Source organism: Mustela nigripes, chromosome 6, assembly GCF_022355385.1.
Source record: "Mustela nigripes isolate SB6536 chromosome 6, MUSNIG.SB6536, whole genome shotgun sequence".
Classification (NCBI taxonomy): Eukaryota; Metazoa; Chordata; class Mammalia; order Carnivora; family Mustelidae; genus Mustela; species Mustela nigripes.
The window spans coordinates 83,978,068-83,996,340 of record NC_081562.1 but is presented as its reverse complement, the minus strand read 5'-3'; the positions used below and the strand labels follow the sequence as shown (position 1 = coordinate 83,996,340).

The following is an 18,273-nucleotide window of genomic DNA, read 5'->3' as shown; positions in this document are numbered from 1 at the left end:
TACAGAATATGTCTTTCTGTGGTTTATTTCACTTAGCATAATGTTCTCAGGGTTCATCCATGTTGTGGCATATTGTAGAATTTTGAGTCCTTTAAAGGCTTAGTAATATTCCATTGAATGTGTCCACCATATTTTGGTTATCCATTCATCTGTCGATGGACACTTGGGTTGCTTCCATATTTTAGCTACTGTGAATAATGCTGCTGTGAACATGGGTGTACAAGTATGTCTTCAAGACCTTGCTTTTATTCCTTTGCCTATAAACCCAGAATTGGAATTGCTGGATTATATGGTAGTTATGTGGTTTTTGGTTTTTTTTTTTTTTTGGTAGTTCTGTTTTTAATTTTAGTTTTTTTGAAGTTGTTTAAAAATTTTTTTAGAAAAGATTTCATTTATTTAACAGAGAGATCACAGGTAGGTGGGGTGGGGGTGGGTAGACTCCCTGCTGAGCAGAGAGCCCAGTGTGGGGCTTGATCCCAGGACCCTGAGATCATGACCTGAGCTGAAGGAAGAAGCTTAATGTTCCACTGAGTCACCCAGCTGCCCTTTAAATTTTTTAACTTGAAAAATTAAAAATATTTGAAGTCCACATTGTTCCTTTTTTTTTTTTTTTAAAATTACGGTGGTTGTGTTTTTTTTTTTTTTAAATTTTTTTTTTTTAAAGTTACCTGTGCCATTGATGTCATATCCAGAAATTGCCAGATCCACTGTTGTTAAGCTTCTGCCCTGTTTTCTTCCAAGAGTTTTATTGCTTTAAGTCCCTTATTCAGTTTTGAGCTAATTTTGTATATGGTGTTAGGTAAGGGCCCAACTTCATTCTTTTGTATGTGGATATCCAGTTTTCCCAGCTCCATTTACTAAAAAAGACTATCCTTTCCCCGTTGAATGGTCTTAGCCTTTTGGCAAAAATCATTTGACCATAAATGTAAGGGTTTATTTCTGTGCTTTCTCTTCTGTTTCATTCATCTGTATGTCTTTTTATGCCAGTATTACTGTATTATTGTATACTGTATTACTGTATGGTGCTTACTGTAGCTTTGTAGTTAGTTTTGAAATCAGGAAGTGTGAATTCGCCAGTTTTGTTCTTCATTTTCAGATTGTCTTAGCTATTTGGGATCCCTTGAGATCCATAGGAGTTTTAGGGTGGCCTTTTCTCTTTCTACAAAAAACATTGGGATTTTGATAGGGATTGCATTGAATTTGTAGGTTGCTTTGGGTAATAATGTTCACATTTTAACAACATGAAGTCTTGGAATCCAGAACATGGAATGAGTTTTCCATTTAGGTCTTAATTTCTTTTAGCAATGTTTTCCAGTTTTAATTGTACAAGTTTTTCATCTCCCCGGTAAGTTAATTCGTAAGGATTTTTTTTATACTGTTATAAATAGGATTGTTTTCATAATTTTCTTTACAGATTGTTCATGTACAGAAATGCAACTGAAATATGTGTGTTGACTTTGTATCCTGCTACTTTGTTGAATTCATTAATTCTGACTTTTTATGTGTGTGGAGTTTTCTATATAAGATTATATCATCTGCAGGGGCACCTGGGTGGCTTAATCAGTTAAGCGTCTGCCTTCTGCTCAGGTCATCATCCCAGGGTCCTGAGATCAAGTCCTGCATCAGTCTCCCTGCTCAAGGGGGAGTCTGCTTCTCCTTCTTTCTCTTCCCCTGCTCCTCTCCCTGCTTGTGTGCTCTCTCTCTGTCAAATCAATGAAGTCTTTTTTTTTTTTTTTAAAGATTTTATTTACTGGGATGCCTGGGTGGCTCAGTTGGTTAAGCAGCTGCCTTCGGCTCAGGTCATGATCCCAGCGTCCTGGGATCGAGTCCCACATCGGGCTCCTTGCTCAGCAGGGAGCCTGCTTCTCCCTCTGCCTCTGCCTGCCATTCTGTCTGCCTGTGCTCGCTCTCTCCCCCTCTCTCTCTCTGATAAATAAATAAAAAATCTTTAAAAAAAAAAAAAAGATTTTATTTACTTATTTGACACAGAGAGAGAGAAATCACAAGTAGGTAGAGGCAGGCAGAGAGAGAGGGGGAGCAGGCTCCCCACTGAGCAGAGAGCCTGATGAGGAGCTCAATCCCAGGACTCTGAGCTTATGACCTGAGCCAAAGGCAGAGGCCCAACCCACTGAGCCACCCAGGTGCCCCTCATGAAGTCTTTAAAAAAAAAAAAAAAATTATATCCTCTGCAAACACATAATTTTACTTCTTTGCCAGTTTGAATGCTCTTTTTTTTCTTTTTTCCTTTCTTTCTTTCTTTCTTTTTTTTTTTTTTTTTGTGGGGGAATTTGGGTGGGGGGGGGTAGAGAGAGAGAGAGAGAATCTTAAGCAGACTCCGTGCTCAGCATTGACATGGGGCTCTATCTCACAACCCTGAGATCATGACCTGAGCCAAAATCAAGAGTCAGATGCTTAACTGACTAAGCCACCCGGATGCCCCTGAGTGCTTTCTTTTGCCTACTTGTTCTGATGAGAACTTCTAGTACTTTGTTGAATAGAAGTGAAAAGGACATCCTTGCCTTGTTCTAGATCTTAGCAGAAGAGCTTTCAGTTTTTCCATTGTTGAATGTGATGTTTGCTTTGAGTGTTTCATATATGACTTATATTATATTGTGATAATTTCTTTCTATTCCTAGTTTGTGGGGTGTTTTTATTATGAAAGTTTGTTGAATTTTATGAAATGTTTTTTCTGTATCTGGAAGATCATATGGGTTTTTTTTCCCTTTATTGTATTTATGTGGCATATTACATGGATGATTTTTGTATGTTGAACCATCCCTGCATTCTAGGAATAAGTCCTACTTGGTCATAGTGTATAATCTTTTGGTATGCTGCTAAATTCAGTTTGTTAGTATTTTTTTTTTTTAGATTTTGTTTATTTGTTAGAAAGAGAGAGAGAGCACAAGCAGGGGGGTGAGGCAGGCAGAGGGAGAAACAGAGTCCCTGCAGAGCAGGGAGCCTAATGTGGAACTGTATCCCAGGACCCTGGGATTATGACCTGAGCCTAGGGCAGACAGGTTCTTAACCGACTGAGCCACCCAGGTGTCCCAGTTTGTTAGTATTTTGTTGAGAATTTTTTACATCAGTGGTCATTAGGGATATTGGTCTGTAGTTCCCTGTAGTGTCTTTGAGAGTTGTTGCTGCCTCTTCATATTTTTGGGAAAGAGGCTGTTCTTTCTTGGGAAATTATTTTATTATCGATCCAGTCACCTTACTAGTTACAGTTGTGTTCAGATTTTCTATTTCTTTATGGTTTATTCTTGTTAGGTTTGTGTTTCTAGGAATTAGTCCATTTCATCTAGATTATCTAATTTATTGGCATACAGTTGTTCAGAGTAGTCTGTTTTTTAAATTCTTTTTAAGTCAGGTTAATTGGGGTACAATTTACATAGAGTAAAATTCACTCTTTTCCCCCCTCCTTATTCCATCACCCAGTTCTCCCATGCTTCCAATCCTCTCCCCTCCAGCAACCCTGAGTTTATTTCCTATGATTAAGAGTCTGTTACTGCTTGTCTCCTTCTCTGATTTTGTCTTGTTTTATTTTTCCCCTCTTCCCCATGATCCTCCGTTTTATTTCTTAAATTCTGCATATGAGTGAGATCATATGATAGTTAATTGTGTAATTGACTTACTTCACTTAGCATAATACCCTCTAGTTCTTTCCATGTCTTTGCAAATGGCAAGATTTCGGGATTTTTGGTGGCTGAGCAGTATTCCATTGTGTCTGTGTGTGTATATATGTATGTATATATATCACATATTCTTTATCCATTTATCTGTCAGTGGACATCCCGGGCTCTTTCCATAATAGGGCTATTGTGGTCATTGCTACTATAAACATGGGGTGCAGGAGCCCCTTCGGATCACTACATTTGTATCTTTGGGGTAAACACCAAGTAGTGTAATTGCTGGATCATAGAGTAGCTCTATTTTCAACTTCTTGAGGAACCTCCAGCTCTTTCCAGAGGGTTCCCCTTTCTCCACATCCTCACCAACATCTGCTGTTTCCTGACTCGTTGATTTTAGCCATTCTGACTGGTGTGAGATGGTATCTCATTGTGGTTTTGATTTGTAGTTCCCTGATGCTGAGTGATGTGGAGGTTTTTTTCATGTGTCTGTTGGCCATTTGCATGTCTTTGGAGAAGTGTCTATTCATGTCTTCTGCCCATTACTTGATTGGATTATTTGTTCTTTGGGTGTTGAGTTTGGTAAGTTCTTTATAGATTTTGGATACTAGCCCTTTATATGATATGTCATCTGCAAATAACTTTTCCCATTCTGTTTGTTGTCTTTTGGTTTTGTCTACTATTTCCTTTGCTGTGCAAAAGCTTTTTATCTTGTTGAAGCCCCAGTAGTTAATTTCTGCCTTTGTTTCCTTTGCCCTTGAAGACATGACGTGCTGTGGCTGAGGTCATGCAGGTTGCAGCGTATGTTCTCTAGGATTCTGATGGATTCCTGTCTCACATTTAGGTCTTTCATCTATTTTAAGTCCATGTTTGTCTGTGGTGTAAGGAAATGGTCCAGTTTCATTCTGCTTGTGGCTGTTCAATTTTCCCAACACCACTGTTGAAGAGACTGTCTTTTCCATTAGATATTCCTCCCTGCTTTGTTGAAAAGTAGTTGACCATAGAGTTGGGGTCTATTTCTGGGTTCTCTAATCTGCTGTGTGTCTTTTTTTTTGCCAGTACTATACTATCTTGATGATTAGAGCTTTGTAATGCTTGAAGTCTGGTGATAGTACCAGCTTTTTGGTTTTCTTACTCGTTTTCTTTCTTTCTTTTTTTTTTTTTAAGATTTTATTTATTCATTTAACACAGAGAGAGAGAGACCAGGTAGGCAGAGTGGCAGGCAAAGAGAGAGGGGGGAAGCAGGCTCCCCACTGTGCAGAGAACCCAATGCAGGGCTTGATCCCAGGACACTGAGATCATGACTTGAGCTGAGGCAGAGGCCCAATCCATTGAGCTACCCAGGCGCCCCTGGTTTTCTTTTTCAACCTTCCTTTGGCTATGAGGGTCTTTTTGGTTCTATACAATTTTTAGGATTGTTTGTTCCAGCTCTGTGAAAAAAAAGTCGATGCTCTTTGACAGGGATTGCATTGAATCTGTAGATTGCTATAGGTAGCATAGACATTTTAACAATATTTATTCTAATCCATGAGTTTTGAACGTTTTTCCATTTCTTTGTGTCTTCCTCAGTTTTTTTCCTGAGTATTCTATAGTTTTCTGAGTTGAGATCGTTAGGTTAGGTTTATTCCTAGGTATCTTACGGTTTTGGGGTGCAATTATAAAAGGGGTTCACTCCTTAATTTCTCTTTCTTCTGTTTCATTGTTAGTGTATAGAAACATAACTGACTTCTGTGCATTGATTTTTATATCCTTCCACTTTGCTGAATTCCTGTTTGAGTTCTCACAAGTTTGGGGTGGAGTCTTTTGGGTTTTCCACATAGAGAGCCATGTTATCTGCAGAGGGTGAGAGTTTGACTTCTTTGGTGATTTGGATGCTTTTATTTCTTTTTGTTGTCTGATTGTTGAGGCTAGGACTTGTAGCACTGTGTTGAACTACAGTGGTGATAGTAGACATTCCTGCCATGTTCCTGATCTTAGGGGGAAAGCTCTCAGTTTTTCCCCATTGAGGATGATATTTCCTGTGTGCTTTTTGTATGTGGCTTTTATGATACCGAAGTATGTTCCCTCTGTTCCTACACTCTGAAGAGTTTTAATCAAGAAAGGATGCTGTACTTTGTCAAATGCTTTTTCTGCATGTATTGAAAGGGTCATATGGTTCTTTTCCTTCTTTTTATTAATGTAGTGTATCACTTTGATTTTTGGATGTTGAACCACCCTTGCAGCCCAGGAATAAATCCCACTTGGCTATGGTGAATAATTCTTTTAATATACTGTTGGATCCTATAGGCTAATATATTGGTGAGAATTTTGACATCCATATTCATCAGGGATATTGGTCTGTAATTCTCCTTTTTAGTGGAGCATTTGGTTTTAGGATCAAAGTAATACTGGCCTCATGGAAAGAGTTTGGGAATTTTCCTTCCATTTCTGGTTTTTGGAACAGCTTCGGAAGAATAGGTATTAATTCTTTAAATGTTTGATAGAATTCTCCTGGGAAACCATCTGGCCCTGGACTCTTGTTTGTTGGGAGGTTTTTGCTTACTGCTTCAATTTCCTTGCTGGTTATGGGTCTGTTCAGGTTTTCTGTTTCTTCTTCAGTTTTAGTAGTTTATTTGTGTCTAGGAATGCATCCATTTCTTCCAGATTGTCGTAAGTTCAGAGTACCCTTACAATCCTCTTTATTTTTGTAGAATTGATAGCAATGTCTCCAGTTGCATTTCTGATTTTAGTGGTTTGAATCTTCTGTTTTTTTTCCTAAACTATCTAGCTAAAGGTTTAATTTTGTTGATCTTCTCAAAGAGCCAAGTACTAGTTTTATTTTAATTTTTCTGTGTTCTGTTTTCTATTTTTTAAAATCTCTGCTGTAATCTTTATTTCCTTCCTTCTGTTTGCTTTAGTTTGTTGTTCTCCTAGTTCCTCACATTATAAAGTTAGTTTGTTGAGTTCTTTATTTTTAATGTCAGTGTTAATAGTTTTAAATTTCTCCCTTAGTGCTGCTTTTGCTGCATCCCATAAGTTTTGATATGTTGTGTTTTTGTTTTCATTCATCCCTAACACCCATTGGTTGTTTTAAAGTATCCCTTAGTTTCCACAGTTTTGTAAATTTTCCAGTTTTCCTTTTGTTACTCATTTCTAACTTTATCTTGTTGTCAGAAAAGCTAATTTGTATGGTATCTATCTTTTAAAAATCTGTTGAGACTATTTGTTGCTTCACATGTCATGGTCTATCCTGGTAAATGTCCCATGTGTACTTGTGAAGAGTATTTATACTGTTGTTGGGTAGAGTGTTCTGTATATGTCTGTTAGATCCTGTTGGTTTATTTTTTGAAGTTCTCTGTTTCCTTATCTTTTGTCTGGTTGTTCTGTCAATTGTTGTGGGTGGAAATTGAAGTCTTTAAGTGAAATCTTCTGTCAGTTTTGATTGTGTTTTATTAGGTGTGCAAATGTTTATAATTGTAACAATTGCTAACTTGAGCCTTTTATTAATGTATAATGTCCTTTTGTGTCTCTTGAAACCTTTTTTGTTTTAAAAGGTATGTTGTCTCATATTAGTACAGCCACCCTTGCTCTTGGTTACTGTTTGCATGGTATGTTTTTCCCCCTTCCTATTTTCAACCTGTTTGGGTCTTAGCATCTCCGTTGATTGTAGACAACTGGATTATATATTTTTATGCATTTTTGACAATCTCTGTCTTTATTGGAGAGTTTAATCTATTTACGTTTAAAGTAGTTATAGAGGGGCACCTGGGTGGCTCAGTGGGTTAAGCCTCTGCCTTTGGATTAGGTCATGATCTCAAGGTCCTAGGATTAAGCCCCGAATTGGGCTCTCTGCTCAGTAGAGAGCCTGCTTCCCCCCACACCCCCACCTGCTGCTCTGCCTACTTGTGATCTCGCTCTCTCTCTGTCAAATAAATAAATGTTTAAAAAAAAAAAAAGGAGGGGCACTTGGGTGACTCAGTAGGTTAATCCTCTGCCTTAGGCTTGGGTCACGGGTCCCAGGGTCCTGGGATCAAGCCCCACATCGGGCTCTCTGCTCAGCAGGGAGCCTGCTTCCTCCTCTCTCTCTGCCTGCCTCTCTGCCTACTTGTGATCTCTGTCAAATAAATAAATAAAATCTTTTAAAAAAAAGAAATTGTAGGGGCGCCTGGGTGGCTCAGTGGGTTAAGCCGCTGCCTTCGGCTCAGGTCATGATCTCAGGGTCCTGGGATCGAGCCCCACATCGGGCTCTTTGCTCATCGGGGAACCTGCTTCCTCCTCTCTCTCTGCCTGTCTCTCTGCCTGCTTGTCATCTCTCTCTGTCAAATAAATAAATAAAATCTTTAAAAAAAAAAAAGTAATTGTAGATAATGTCATTATGCTTATTTATCTTTTAGTTGTTGATGTCACAAAGTTGTCTGTACATTGCATGCCCCAGAACATAAACTAATAGTCCTTTTTTGTGTGTGTATGTGTGTGTGTGTCAGAGAAAGAGAGAGAATGTGTTATTAAAGGCAGGGAGGAGCAGCAGGAAGGGGAAGAAGCAGGCTCTCCACTGAGCAAGGAGCCAGATATGGGACTCAGTCCCAGAACCATGGGATCTTGACCCGAGCCAAAGGCAGACACTCCACTGACTGAGCTACCCGGGCTTCCCTAATAATCCTTTTAAATGGATTAGGGTTCTAAATTAAGTAGGTAATAAGGCTTGATTTACAAACCAAAGTTACAATAATATTAGCTTTTGCATTAATAATTGTGTTTTTTTCCTTAAAATGTGTTAGTCGGTTAAATCATGTAGAAAACAAGAAGCCCAATTATAGACCATTGTTAAAACAATAGTAGCTTTGGGGGCACCTATCTGGCTCAGTTGGTAGAGCATGGGACTCTTGTTCTCAGGGTTGTAGATTTTAGTCCCATGTTGGGGGTGGAGATTACTTTGGAAAAAAAAAAGGTAGGTTTTATAGTTGCCCATGTATTTACTGCAGATCTTTATTTCTCCCTATGGCTTCGATTTACTATATAGTCTCCTTTCATTTCACGTTGCAGGATATCTTTGAGTACTTCTTGGATGACTGACTGGTCCAATAGTCATGAACTTCCTCAGCTTTTACCTATTTGGAAATGTCTTAATTTCTTGCTAACTTCTGAAGGGCATTTTTGCTAGATATAGGATTCTTGGTTGACAAGTTTTTTTCTTTTAGCACTTGGAATCTATTGGTTCACTGTCTTCTGGTCTCCAAAGCTGCTGATGAGATACCTGTTCATGATCTTATTGAGGATCTCTTGTACCTGTTGATTCACTTCTCTTGTTACTTTCAAGATTCTCTGTCTTTGGCTATTGAAGTTTGATATTCTCATGTGAGTCTCATTGAGTTCATCTTGGAATTTATTGAGCTTTTGTTTCTATTCATGTCTTTATCAAAGTTGGAAAGTTTGCAGCCATTATTTTTTCATGTTCTCTCTGCCCCTTTCTTCTTTCCTTCTGGAATTTTCACGTGCATGTGTTGGTCCAGTTGATGGTGTCCAGCAGGCTTCAATCTTTTTTCATTATGTTCCTTAGACTAAGTGATTTTCATTGTCCTGTCTTAAAAGTTTAATGATTCTTTCTTCTACCTGTTCAAATCTATGTTTTAATCCCTTTGGTGGATTTTTCATTGCAGTTACCGTACTTCTCAGCTTTAGTTTCTTTTTTTTGATATTTCCATTTTGTTCATATATTCCTTTACTCCATACTTACATACTTCTCCATACTTCCATTAAGTAATTTGAGTATCTTTAGGGGAGTTTTCTTTTGTTTGTTTGTTTGTTTTAAGATTTTATTAGTTATTTGACAGAGATCACAAGTAGGCAGAGAGGCAGGCGGCGGGTGGGGAAGCAGGCTCCCTGCTGAGCAGAGAGCCTGATCTGGGGCTCCATCCCAGGACCTGGGATCATGACCTGAGCTGAAGACAGAGGCTCTAACCCACTGAGCCCTACCCAGAAGCCCCTTTAAGGGAGTTATTTTAAAGTCTTTGTGTGGTAGTTCTGCCATTAGGTCCTTTTCAGGGACAGTTTCTGTTGATTTATTTTTTTACTTTGAATGGGTCATACTTTTGTATTTCTTAAAATGCTTTGTAATTTTTTTGTTGAACACTGGACATTCTAATATAATAACGTGGTAACTGTGGAAATCAGATTCCCAGGCTTTTCTGTTTTTTGTTATTATTTTTGGATGGAGATTGGATTTGATTTGGGGTGGTGTCTCTGCTGAGGATCAGCCTGAGATGTAAACTTAAGGTATTCTCACTTGTTTTCTGAGTTTTTCCCTGGGAGCGTGTGATCAAAATTTTCTAATTTTCTCTGTACATACCTTTTTTTTTTTTTTTTTTTTTTTAATATCTTGCTCTTAATGTCTGGCTCCCAAAAGAGGAAAAAAGCAAAAAATGAAGGGGAGAAGAAAAGGTGCTGGTCCTTTAAGTCCCTTGAGAGTCACTTTAGCCAGAGGGCCGGGAGCTTGCAGCAGTAGAGGGAGGAGCCTTAACAGTGGCTGCCTGTCTCTTAGTCTGTACTCTTTTGTCAGAAGCTGCAATCAGGGATCAGAGCACAGAAACTGCTGTTTGTAGGAGAGTCATTTTTGCTGGTACTGGCTCTCCCAGAATGCAAGCTGTCTCCATTGTGGCTGGGGTAGGAGATGGGTAGTTGCTAATGTGCTGAAAGTTGAAATTGATGTAAATTACTCCAATTTACTGTGCAAGACTTACCCCAAAAGTTGCAAGCCTTTAACAGACTCCAGAGTCCCAAAATAGTTACATCAGACAAATTCTGTCAGTGCAGTTGTTGTCTGAGGGGAGAGATTCGTGGTGCTTCCTACTCTGATATTTTCCTAGAATCCTCCTCCTCCTCTGCTAAGGCTAAGTGTGATTTCGTTGTGCTTCTGTACCACATTTTGCTTATCTATTATCCATTATCCATTAATGGACATTTGAGTTGCTTCCATATCTTGGCAATTGTGAATAATGATGCAGTGAACATGGGAGTTCAGAGATCTTGAGGTCTTGTTTGTATGACTCTTGACTGAAGGTTTTCAAAATCTTACTTCTAATGGTTATAATTAATGATTTTAGAGTAGCCTCCTGCCTATGGGCTACCCAGAACTTCCACTGTTGCAGCAAGCACAGTCTCTTCATTCCAGTTCCCCCCTCCCTCCCCCCCCATTTTATGAATTACCTGAGGTGAAGAGATGTCATTTGCTTCATTCTAGGCATACCAGGCTGCCAGGAAGACAAAAGCAGATGATCGAGGAACAGATGAAAACACTTCAGAGCAGACAATTCTCCATATGATTTCCCAGAGCTCTTCAGACACAACTATTGCAGGTTTAATGAGCATGTCAACTTCTTCTGCAAGTGCAGTGCCTTCCGTTCCAGCCACTGAAGAGTCATCCAGCAATTTAAGCAATGTGGAGATGTTGCAGGGCGAGCGTTGGCTGTCCTCCCAACCTCCTTTTAAACTGGAACCTGCTCAGGGTCATCGGACTAGTGAGAATTTAGCACTTATGGGAGTTGATCATTCTTTGCAACAGGATGGTTCGAATGCATTTATTTCCCAGAAGCAGAATAGTAAGAGTGTGCCCTCAGCTAAAGTGTCACTGAAAGAATACCGTGCAAAACATGCAGAAGAGTTGGCTGCCCAGAAGAGGCAGCTGGAGAACATGGAGGCCAATGTGAAGTCACAGTATGCATATGCTGCCCAGAATCTCCTGTCACACCATGATAGCCATTCTTCAGTCATTCTAAAAATGCCCATAGAGGGCTCGGAAAACCCCGAGCGGCCTTTTCTGGAAAAGGCTGACAAAGCAGCTCTCAAAATGAGAATCCCAGTGGCAAGTGGAGATAAAGCTGCCTCTTCAAAACCAGAGGAGATAAAAATGCGCATTAAAGTCCATTCTGTGGCTGACAAGCACAATTCTGTAGAGGACAGTGTCACAAAGAGTCGAGAGCACAAAGAAAAGCACAAGACTCACCCATCTAATCATCATCATCATCATAATCACCACTCACACAAGCACTCTCACTCACAGCTTCCAGCTGGTACTGGGAACAAACGTCCAGGTGATCCAAAACACAGTAGCCAGACAAGCACCTTAGCACACAAAACCTATAGCTTGTCTAGTTCTTTCTCCTCTTCCAGTTCTACTCGCAAAAGGGGCCCCCCTGAAGAGACTGGAGGGGCAGTGTTTGATCATCCAGCTAAGATTGCCAAGAGTACTAAATCCTCTTCCATAAATTTCTCCTTCCCTCCTCTTCCTACAATGGCCCAGTTGCCTGGGCATAGCTCAGACACAAGTGGCCTTCCCTTTTCACAGCCCAGCTGTAAAACTCGAGTTCCTCATATGAAACTGGATAAAGGGCCCACTGGGGCCAATGGTCACAATGCAACCCAAACAATAGACTATCAAGATACTGTGAATATGCTTCATTCCCTTCTCAGTGCCCAGGGTGTCCAGCCCACTCAGCCCCCTGCATTTGATTTTGTTCATTCTTACGGTGAATATCTGAATCCACGGGCTGGTGGAATGTCCTCCAGATCTGGCAATACAGACAAACCCCGGCTACCACCTCTTCCATCAGAACCTCCTCCACCACTTCCTCCCCTTCCTAAGTAAAAAAGAAAAAGAAGAGGAGAAAAAAACTTCCTTAAAAACAACTTTTTTTTTTTTTAAACTACTGATTCTGGACTAAGGAAATTACTTCCCTTATGAAATATGTCACACTTCTTGGACTAGGGAATAAGTAATATTGACATGCAGGTGGGAGGGTGGTAGAGGGGCTTGGTTATTATATCTACTGCCTCAGAAATTGAACTATTTTGTTATAGTTTTTACTGGTATTAGAGAGGTGAGAATGTGTTGAAGCTGTGAAGGATTAAGAATACTTTCTCTGTTCTTGGCCTCTCCACCTCCTAATTAGGTTGATTAGAGTTGATGTCTTCCCTCTTCTGGCCAGGACTGAAATGCGGAGGGTTTGTTTTATCAAACAGTTATGGATCCTTTTGGTGTTTAATATATCAGAAGAGTGGAAGTATTTAAACGTCAAAATCTTTTAAGAGACTTTAAAAAAATAATTTAAAGAAAGTAAGTTATCTGTTTAGTTTTTTTTATATCATCCGGGGCAGGAGGGAATAGGGATTTTGCTGTGTGTATGAGATACATAGCAATGACTCCTGGGGGGTGGGATTGGAGGGTGGGGGGGCTGTATAGGGGGGATGGGAGGATAGGCTTTTGCCCTTGAGTTCTGTCTGATAGGCTCCGGCCACTTGAAGTCTTGAGACCTTTAAGTATGTAAGTGTGGGTATGTGTGGTTTTAAGCGCGTGTGTTTAAAATCATGTTTTATCTTTCCCTCCCTGTCCCTCACCGTTTTCACTTCCCAACAGTCTACTAGAGAGAACACGGTGTGGCCTTTAGAGCATAAAGGAAGGAAGAGGCATGTGTTAGCTAGCATGGTATTTTCCCGTTTCTTTATGTTGTAATTGAGTGGTAACCTTCTAAATTCTAGTTTGGGCAAGTGTAGCCAGTGGCCTGATTCTGGACTCCATTACAAAAACTTGCCTTTTACCCCCTTTTTCTTTTTGATGCAGAAGAAAGGTGGGGTTGAGGAAGAAGGATTGGAGAGCAAGGCTGGCTTCTGCCCTACAGAATTGGGTGTGTCTTTTTTTTCAAGTTAGGCTTTGGGAAAGTGTTCAAGTGAGAGCAATCTCAGGGTCTCTGAAGGGAAGGGGGATGTGCTCTATATTCTGCCTCTGAAAGCCCAGACCATATATGAGAATAGTTCTGGGAGAAGCCATGGACTTAGGGGATACTGAAAACAATGAAATTGTGATTGGGTATTTTTAGGATATTGTATTTTAAATTGCATTATGAATGTAAGACTTGCTTTTTTTTTTTTTTTTTTTTTGTATATCTGAAGGGAAACAGCTGCATCCTTAATTTTTGCAACCTTAATTTTGCAACCTGATTTCAGAGATTGGAACTTGTGAATTTAACAGTACTGGTGTCATGAGGGTGAGCAAGCCTAGCCCACAGATGCAGGTTGTCCATCTTTGGTGGCTTTAGTTTCTAGGCAGGGGTTTTTCAGTAGATTTCTAAGAGTCGTTAAAAAAAAAAAAAAATCAGGAGTCATGGGTGCTTGATTATCCCAGATTTCTGGATAACTGGTGTTCAGGATGCCAATACTCAAAGCTCAACACTTGTTGAGGAAAGAAATCTCAAGGGACTAGAAAGAATTCTAAGCCAGGTTGTCTAACTGAAAATGCCACTAAGCCACAGATCATTTGATGTGGTGTTCTTTGGTCTTCACGGTATTTTTTGCTATGGAAAAGATGATGCAATTTGAATTTGTCTTGCTGTTTTTAGTGCAGCTTCCTTTACACCAAATATTCTGTATAGAAAAATTGAATATTTTTCATTGGAAGTTATAGGGAGATAGGAGTTGTACATGTGCTGCTGCTTGCCAGGAACAGGTTGAGGAGAAAACTGAGGCAGTTGGAGTTGTTGATGCACTGGCCTAATACAGGAAGGAATTTGTACAGTAAATCTTAAGGTGAATTAATGTCCTGCATCTCTGCATATTTGAACTGTCTAGGGTGCCTGCCATTGCTGTGTAAAATGAGCGCTCTGCTGACCTATAAACCAGTAATATTTAGAATGTTACTTCATTTTCACTGATGGCATTTTCCTCTATACCCCTGGTATTTTCTGTTGTGCTAGGTGGTTGGTAGAAGTGTGATGTGTTTACTAAATCTAGGCTTTCTGTTTGTTTAGATTTTGTTTGGTGAAGTCTGCTTTCCTTCCTGAACTTCCCAAAAGTTTATTTAGTTTGGATCTATATCTTTGTGGAATTGATCATTGATTTGATTATGAAAATGTCTTTTCCAGTGTTCAAGATTTTCTCACCAAATGTCACGTATATTCTAATTGTGTGCACTCCTTCACCACAGAGGCAGACATATCCACTTGGCCTCAAAGCAGTTCTCCATGGCATCTGTGGTTAGTTCCTTAGACCTTTTGTCAGGAGTGAACTAGAAAAAGTGCTTACTAGAGCCTAAGAACTGCTTTGTGCTGTGCAGTCTGGCCTTTGCACTAGTAGTTCATTGCTGATGTAGGTCAATTTAAAGACTTCTGTATTAATGCCTCCTGATACTGTTTTAAGATATCTACAGTGTCTGCTTTTAGATCTCTGTATATGTCCTGAATGTCCTGTGTGCCCTGCATGAAGTTGCTGCATTTGGGTTAGCAGATAGGCTTGTCAACTAGCATGCATATTTTTCTAATTACATAGACCTAGGCTTCAAAGGGTTGTGTTGTTTCTAAAACTCTATTTTCTCTATGCTCACACCTTTGAAGGATGAGAAGTGGAATTTATACATCCAAAGTTAGTCTAGTTAAACATGGCTTTTTTCCTCCTTTTAACCTAGACTATCAAGGATAAGTGGTGGTAAGCAGGCCTGGAGCCTCAAGTTCTATAAATCTCATTACTAAAACCTTGGGCGACTCTTATGTTGTCAAAAACAAACACCTGTGGAATGTCCTTAGGGCTTTTAATCAGATACCTGTGTTGCTGTTGGCTGAACTCCAGTGAAGCATTAATTTAAAGCTAAATTGTTCTTCTGCAACTTCAGTTATGCTTTTTTGGTTTAGAAAATATGTAGGAATTAGTCTAAGCTGCTCACTCATGAATCAGTGTGTTTCCATATCTGAGACTCTCAGCTTCCTTTTTTTTTTTTTTTTTAATGATTCTGTGTTTTGATTCAGTGTGTCATTTTTCATAGTTCTGTATTATTGGCTTCACCAGTGTTGATAGAAAAAATTTTTTTTAAATCTCCAGTTGGAAACAGCAATGGATTAGGATATAGAAATAAAATCATGGTAACATCAGTGCTGGATTTCCTTAAGCTTCTGCTACCTAATTCCCCATGTTGAAAATGCATACCCCTCATACTTTGCTTTTGGACAAAGGCAATTAGAGGGGCCTTAGCCCAGTACGGTAGGATTTTAAAGATCTTTGCCTCCTAGGGAGGGAGGGAGGGAGGAAAAGGAAAAAAAAAAAGATCTTTGCCTCCCCTCCCCCAAATAAATGTGGGAACTTGGGAACAGATTGATTTTTTAAAAGGATTATTCTAGTATCAGTTATTTTGATACTAATGCTAGGAAAAGGGATATTCTAGAACATCTTGAAGTTGGAATACAAATATTATCTTGGGTTTTGGAGAATTTAAGCAGTCTATGCAACCCTTTACATGGTGAGAAATAAGCCCTTTGCAGTCCCAACTAAGCTTTCAGTGACTTTAATACCTCCCTAGATTTCCTGTGTTGCTGCTTGTTAACACCCAGCTTTTAACTGAGTGTTTGCTCCTGATGGTTTGAGAAATGTTCATGTTGTATCACACTATCAAGTTTTATTTTGTCTTTTATCCCTCTGTGGGTGTAAGTTTGAAACAAGCATGGTACTGTAATCCTACCTGATAGAGTGGTCTGGAATGAGAATTATTTTCTAACTGGGAGACCCTTCCATTTTAATGTTTGTAAAGTTTTTAATATGAGCTTGGCATTGGAAAAGGGAGGGAAAGAAAATGTTTACTAAAAAGCAGTGTCTGCTCTTCCCCTTTATGCGTGCATATTTATGGTTGAATGAAAAGATGAGAAAGACTCTTGGGTTTTCTGTGTCCATGTTAAGCATGGAGAGGGATGCTTGACAGCATGCTAATTGAAGCCAGAGCAAGTATGTCTCCATCAGGTTATCAGGAACTCTTCAGTTGAATGCTGAGGACCTAACTAGTTAATGGTAGATCACATTGGAATTGGTTGCAAGATGGAAGTGCTGTCTGGGTTAAGCACCCAAAGAAAAGAATGCAGCAGCCTAACATAGTGTTAACCTAGGTTTCTGGGTTTGAAACTGACCTTTCCCTTACCCTACTCTGCACACCTGAAACTGTCCGTTTTCTTATCAGACCAAAGAGCAAAGAAGAAAAAAAAGAGTAAAATACTTTACCAATCTATGTCACTCAGGTACAATTTTGTGGTAATATTTTTGTCTGTTTTCTTTGTATTGCTCTAAAGAGTCCTTTCTCAGCATACTACTCTGCTGTTGCCTCTGTCCTCCTTGGGGCACCTCAGTTCTGGATGCTACCCCTGGGATCTCTACTGCTGTTATGTGATTGATAGGATGTAAGTGACCATTACAGTAAGGGCTCTTTGTAAAAAATTCAAACACATTTTTAAAAAATTTAAAAAAGGATGTTGTATACATTTTATAGTCTGGCTATCAGTTTGATATCTTGCTGTCAAGTATGTTTCTCAATCTGTATTTATCCATCCCATCAATAAATGTTAATGATAAAACACTCACCTGATTGTTGTTTATGTGTCCTAAGTCTTCAAATTAGTCTTTAACTGTCATTTTACTGTTAAGGATTACAGTTTTCAGTTTGGGTAGTAGTGTGTGCTTTCTGACCACAAGATCCTGTGGGAATTAAATCCGTTGGAAAGACCTAAGATTTGGTTGTCACAGTGAACCTGGTAGTATAAAGTATGATGTAGTCAGAGGGGGAAAAAAACCCCTCACTCAGTACAGCATTCTTGGTGATGCCTGGGCAAATTGATAGTAAATACTCTTCCTGGAAGATAAAAAAATCACACACACAAGGTAAATCTTGTGAATTACACACTTTTGAAGGAAAAGAATTCCATTTTTTTTTTAAAGATTTTATTTATTTATTTATCAGAGAGAAAGCCTAAGCAGGCAGAGGCAGAGAAAGAAGCAGGCACCCCGCTGAGCAAGGAGCCCTACACAGGACTCAGTCCTAGGATCCTGGGATCATGACCTGAGCCAAAGGCAGCAGCTTAACCAACTGAGCCACCCAGGTGTCCCAGGAAAATAATTCTTATGTTAAAATACTCCACAAACTTCTAACACAAAGTAGCAGAAGCTATAGTTTAAAGGGGAAAAAAGATCAATTTGATGGAATGAATGATGTACACTTCTGGAAAAAAAAAATTACTCGAGTTCTGGTCATCCTTCCATTTTCTAAAATAAGACAACTTAAGATTTTTTGATTTCTGTGCCTCTCCTGAAACTTTGTGGAAGTTGCTAACATTTTAGGAATTCTGTTCTGGTTTGAATGGAAGAAAGGAGAAGTAAATGAAGAATCTAGGAATGGGTGATATTACAAAATCCTGTTTAGTGATTTGCTTTTGTTTACTATCAACTGTCATCCTTGGCAGTAGATAAGATAGAAATCAGCATCAAGGTGGTGTGCAACTGGATCTCTGTTAATAGGGCTTGTTAAACTATTTGATACAGAGTTAGGCTTCATCTTATAGTCTGTGTTTACCATGATTCTCGTCTCCCTTGGCACTTGATAGTGGAATAAGATAGACGATCTCTATCATTCAGTGATCTGAGGAAAGTTTGAAGCCCTTTCTATGTCTTCTGTGGATTGTAGTTACAGTATAAGAGACATGTATTTACTGTGATCTGTTGCTCTGGGGCCTATTTCTGAACTGATTTGGTTTATGTCACGTGTCCTACTTGTGCTGCCTTTTTTTGCACTGTGGTATATTAGCCCCTTCGTTTCATATAACAAACAGGTAACCAAAAAACCACAGTGATAAAAACAAGTTAAAATGAATACTAG

At 39.3% G+C, this 18,273-nt stretch overlaps 1 protein-coding gene and 1 long non-coding RNA gene across 4 annotated transcripts in view; both read left to right on the top strand.

The window, feature by feature from the left end:
• CCNT1 (cyclin T1) overlaps positions 1–12,795 on the top strand; it is a 32,879-nt gene extending 20,084 nt beyond the window's left edge. For 2 of the 3 annotated variants that reach the window (XM_059404830.1, XM_059404828.1), the window contains one exon: positions 10,843–12,795. In XM_059404830.1, coding sequence (XP_059260813.1) covers positions 10,843–12,246 — 1,404 coding nt within the window. In that variant the 3' untranslated portion in view covers positions 12,247–12,795. The remainder of the gene's footprint in view (positions 1–10,842) is intronic. The other variant, XR_009405059.1, reaches the window with a different exon arrangement.
• A 53-nt stretch (positions 12,796–12,848) lies between these two features.
• LOC132019631 (uncharacterized) lies at positions 12,849–16,984 on the top strand. The gene is made up of 2 exons (XR_009404823.1): positions 12,849–15,623; positions 15,665–16,984. It is a non-coding gene; the product is annotated as an uncharacterized LOC132019631 (long non-coding RNA).
• The last annotated feature ends 1,289 nt before the right edge of the window (positions 16,985–18,273 follow it).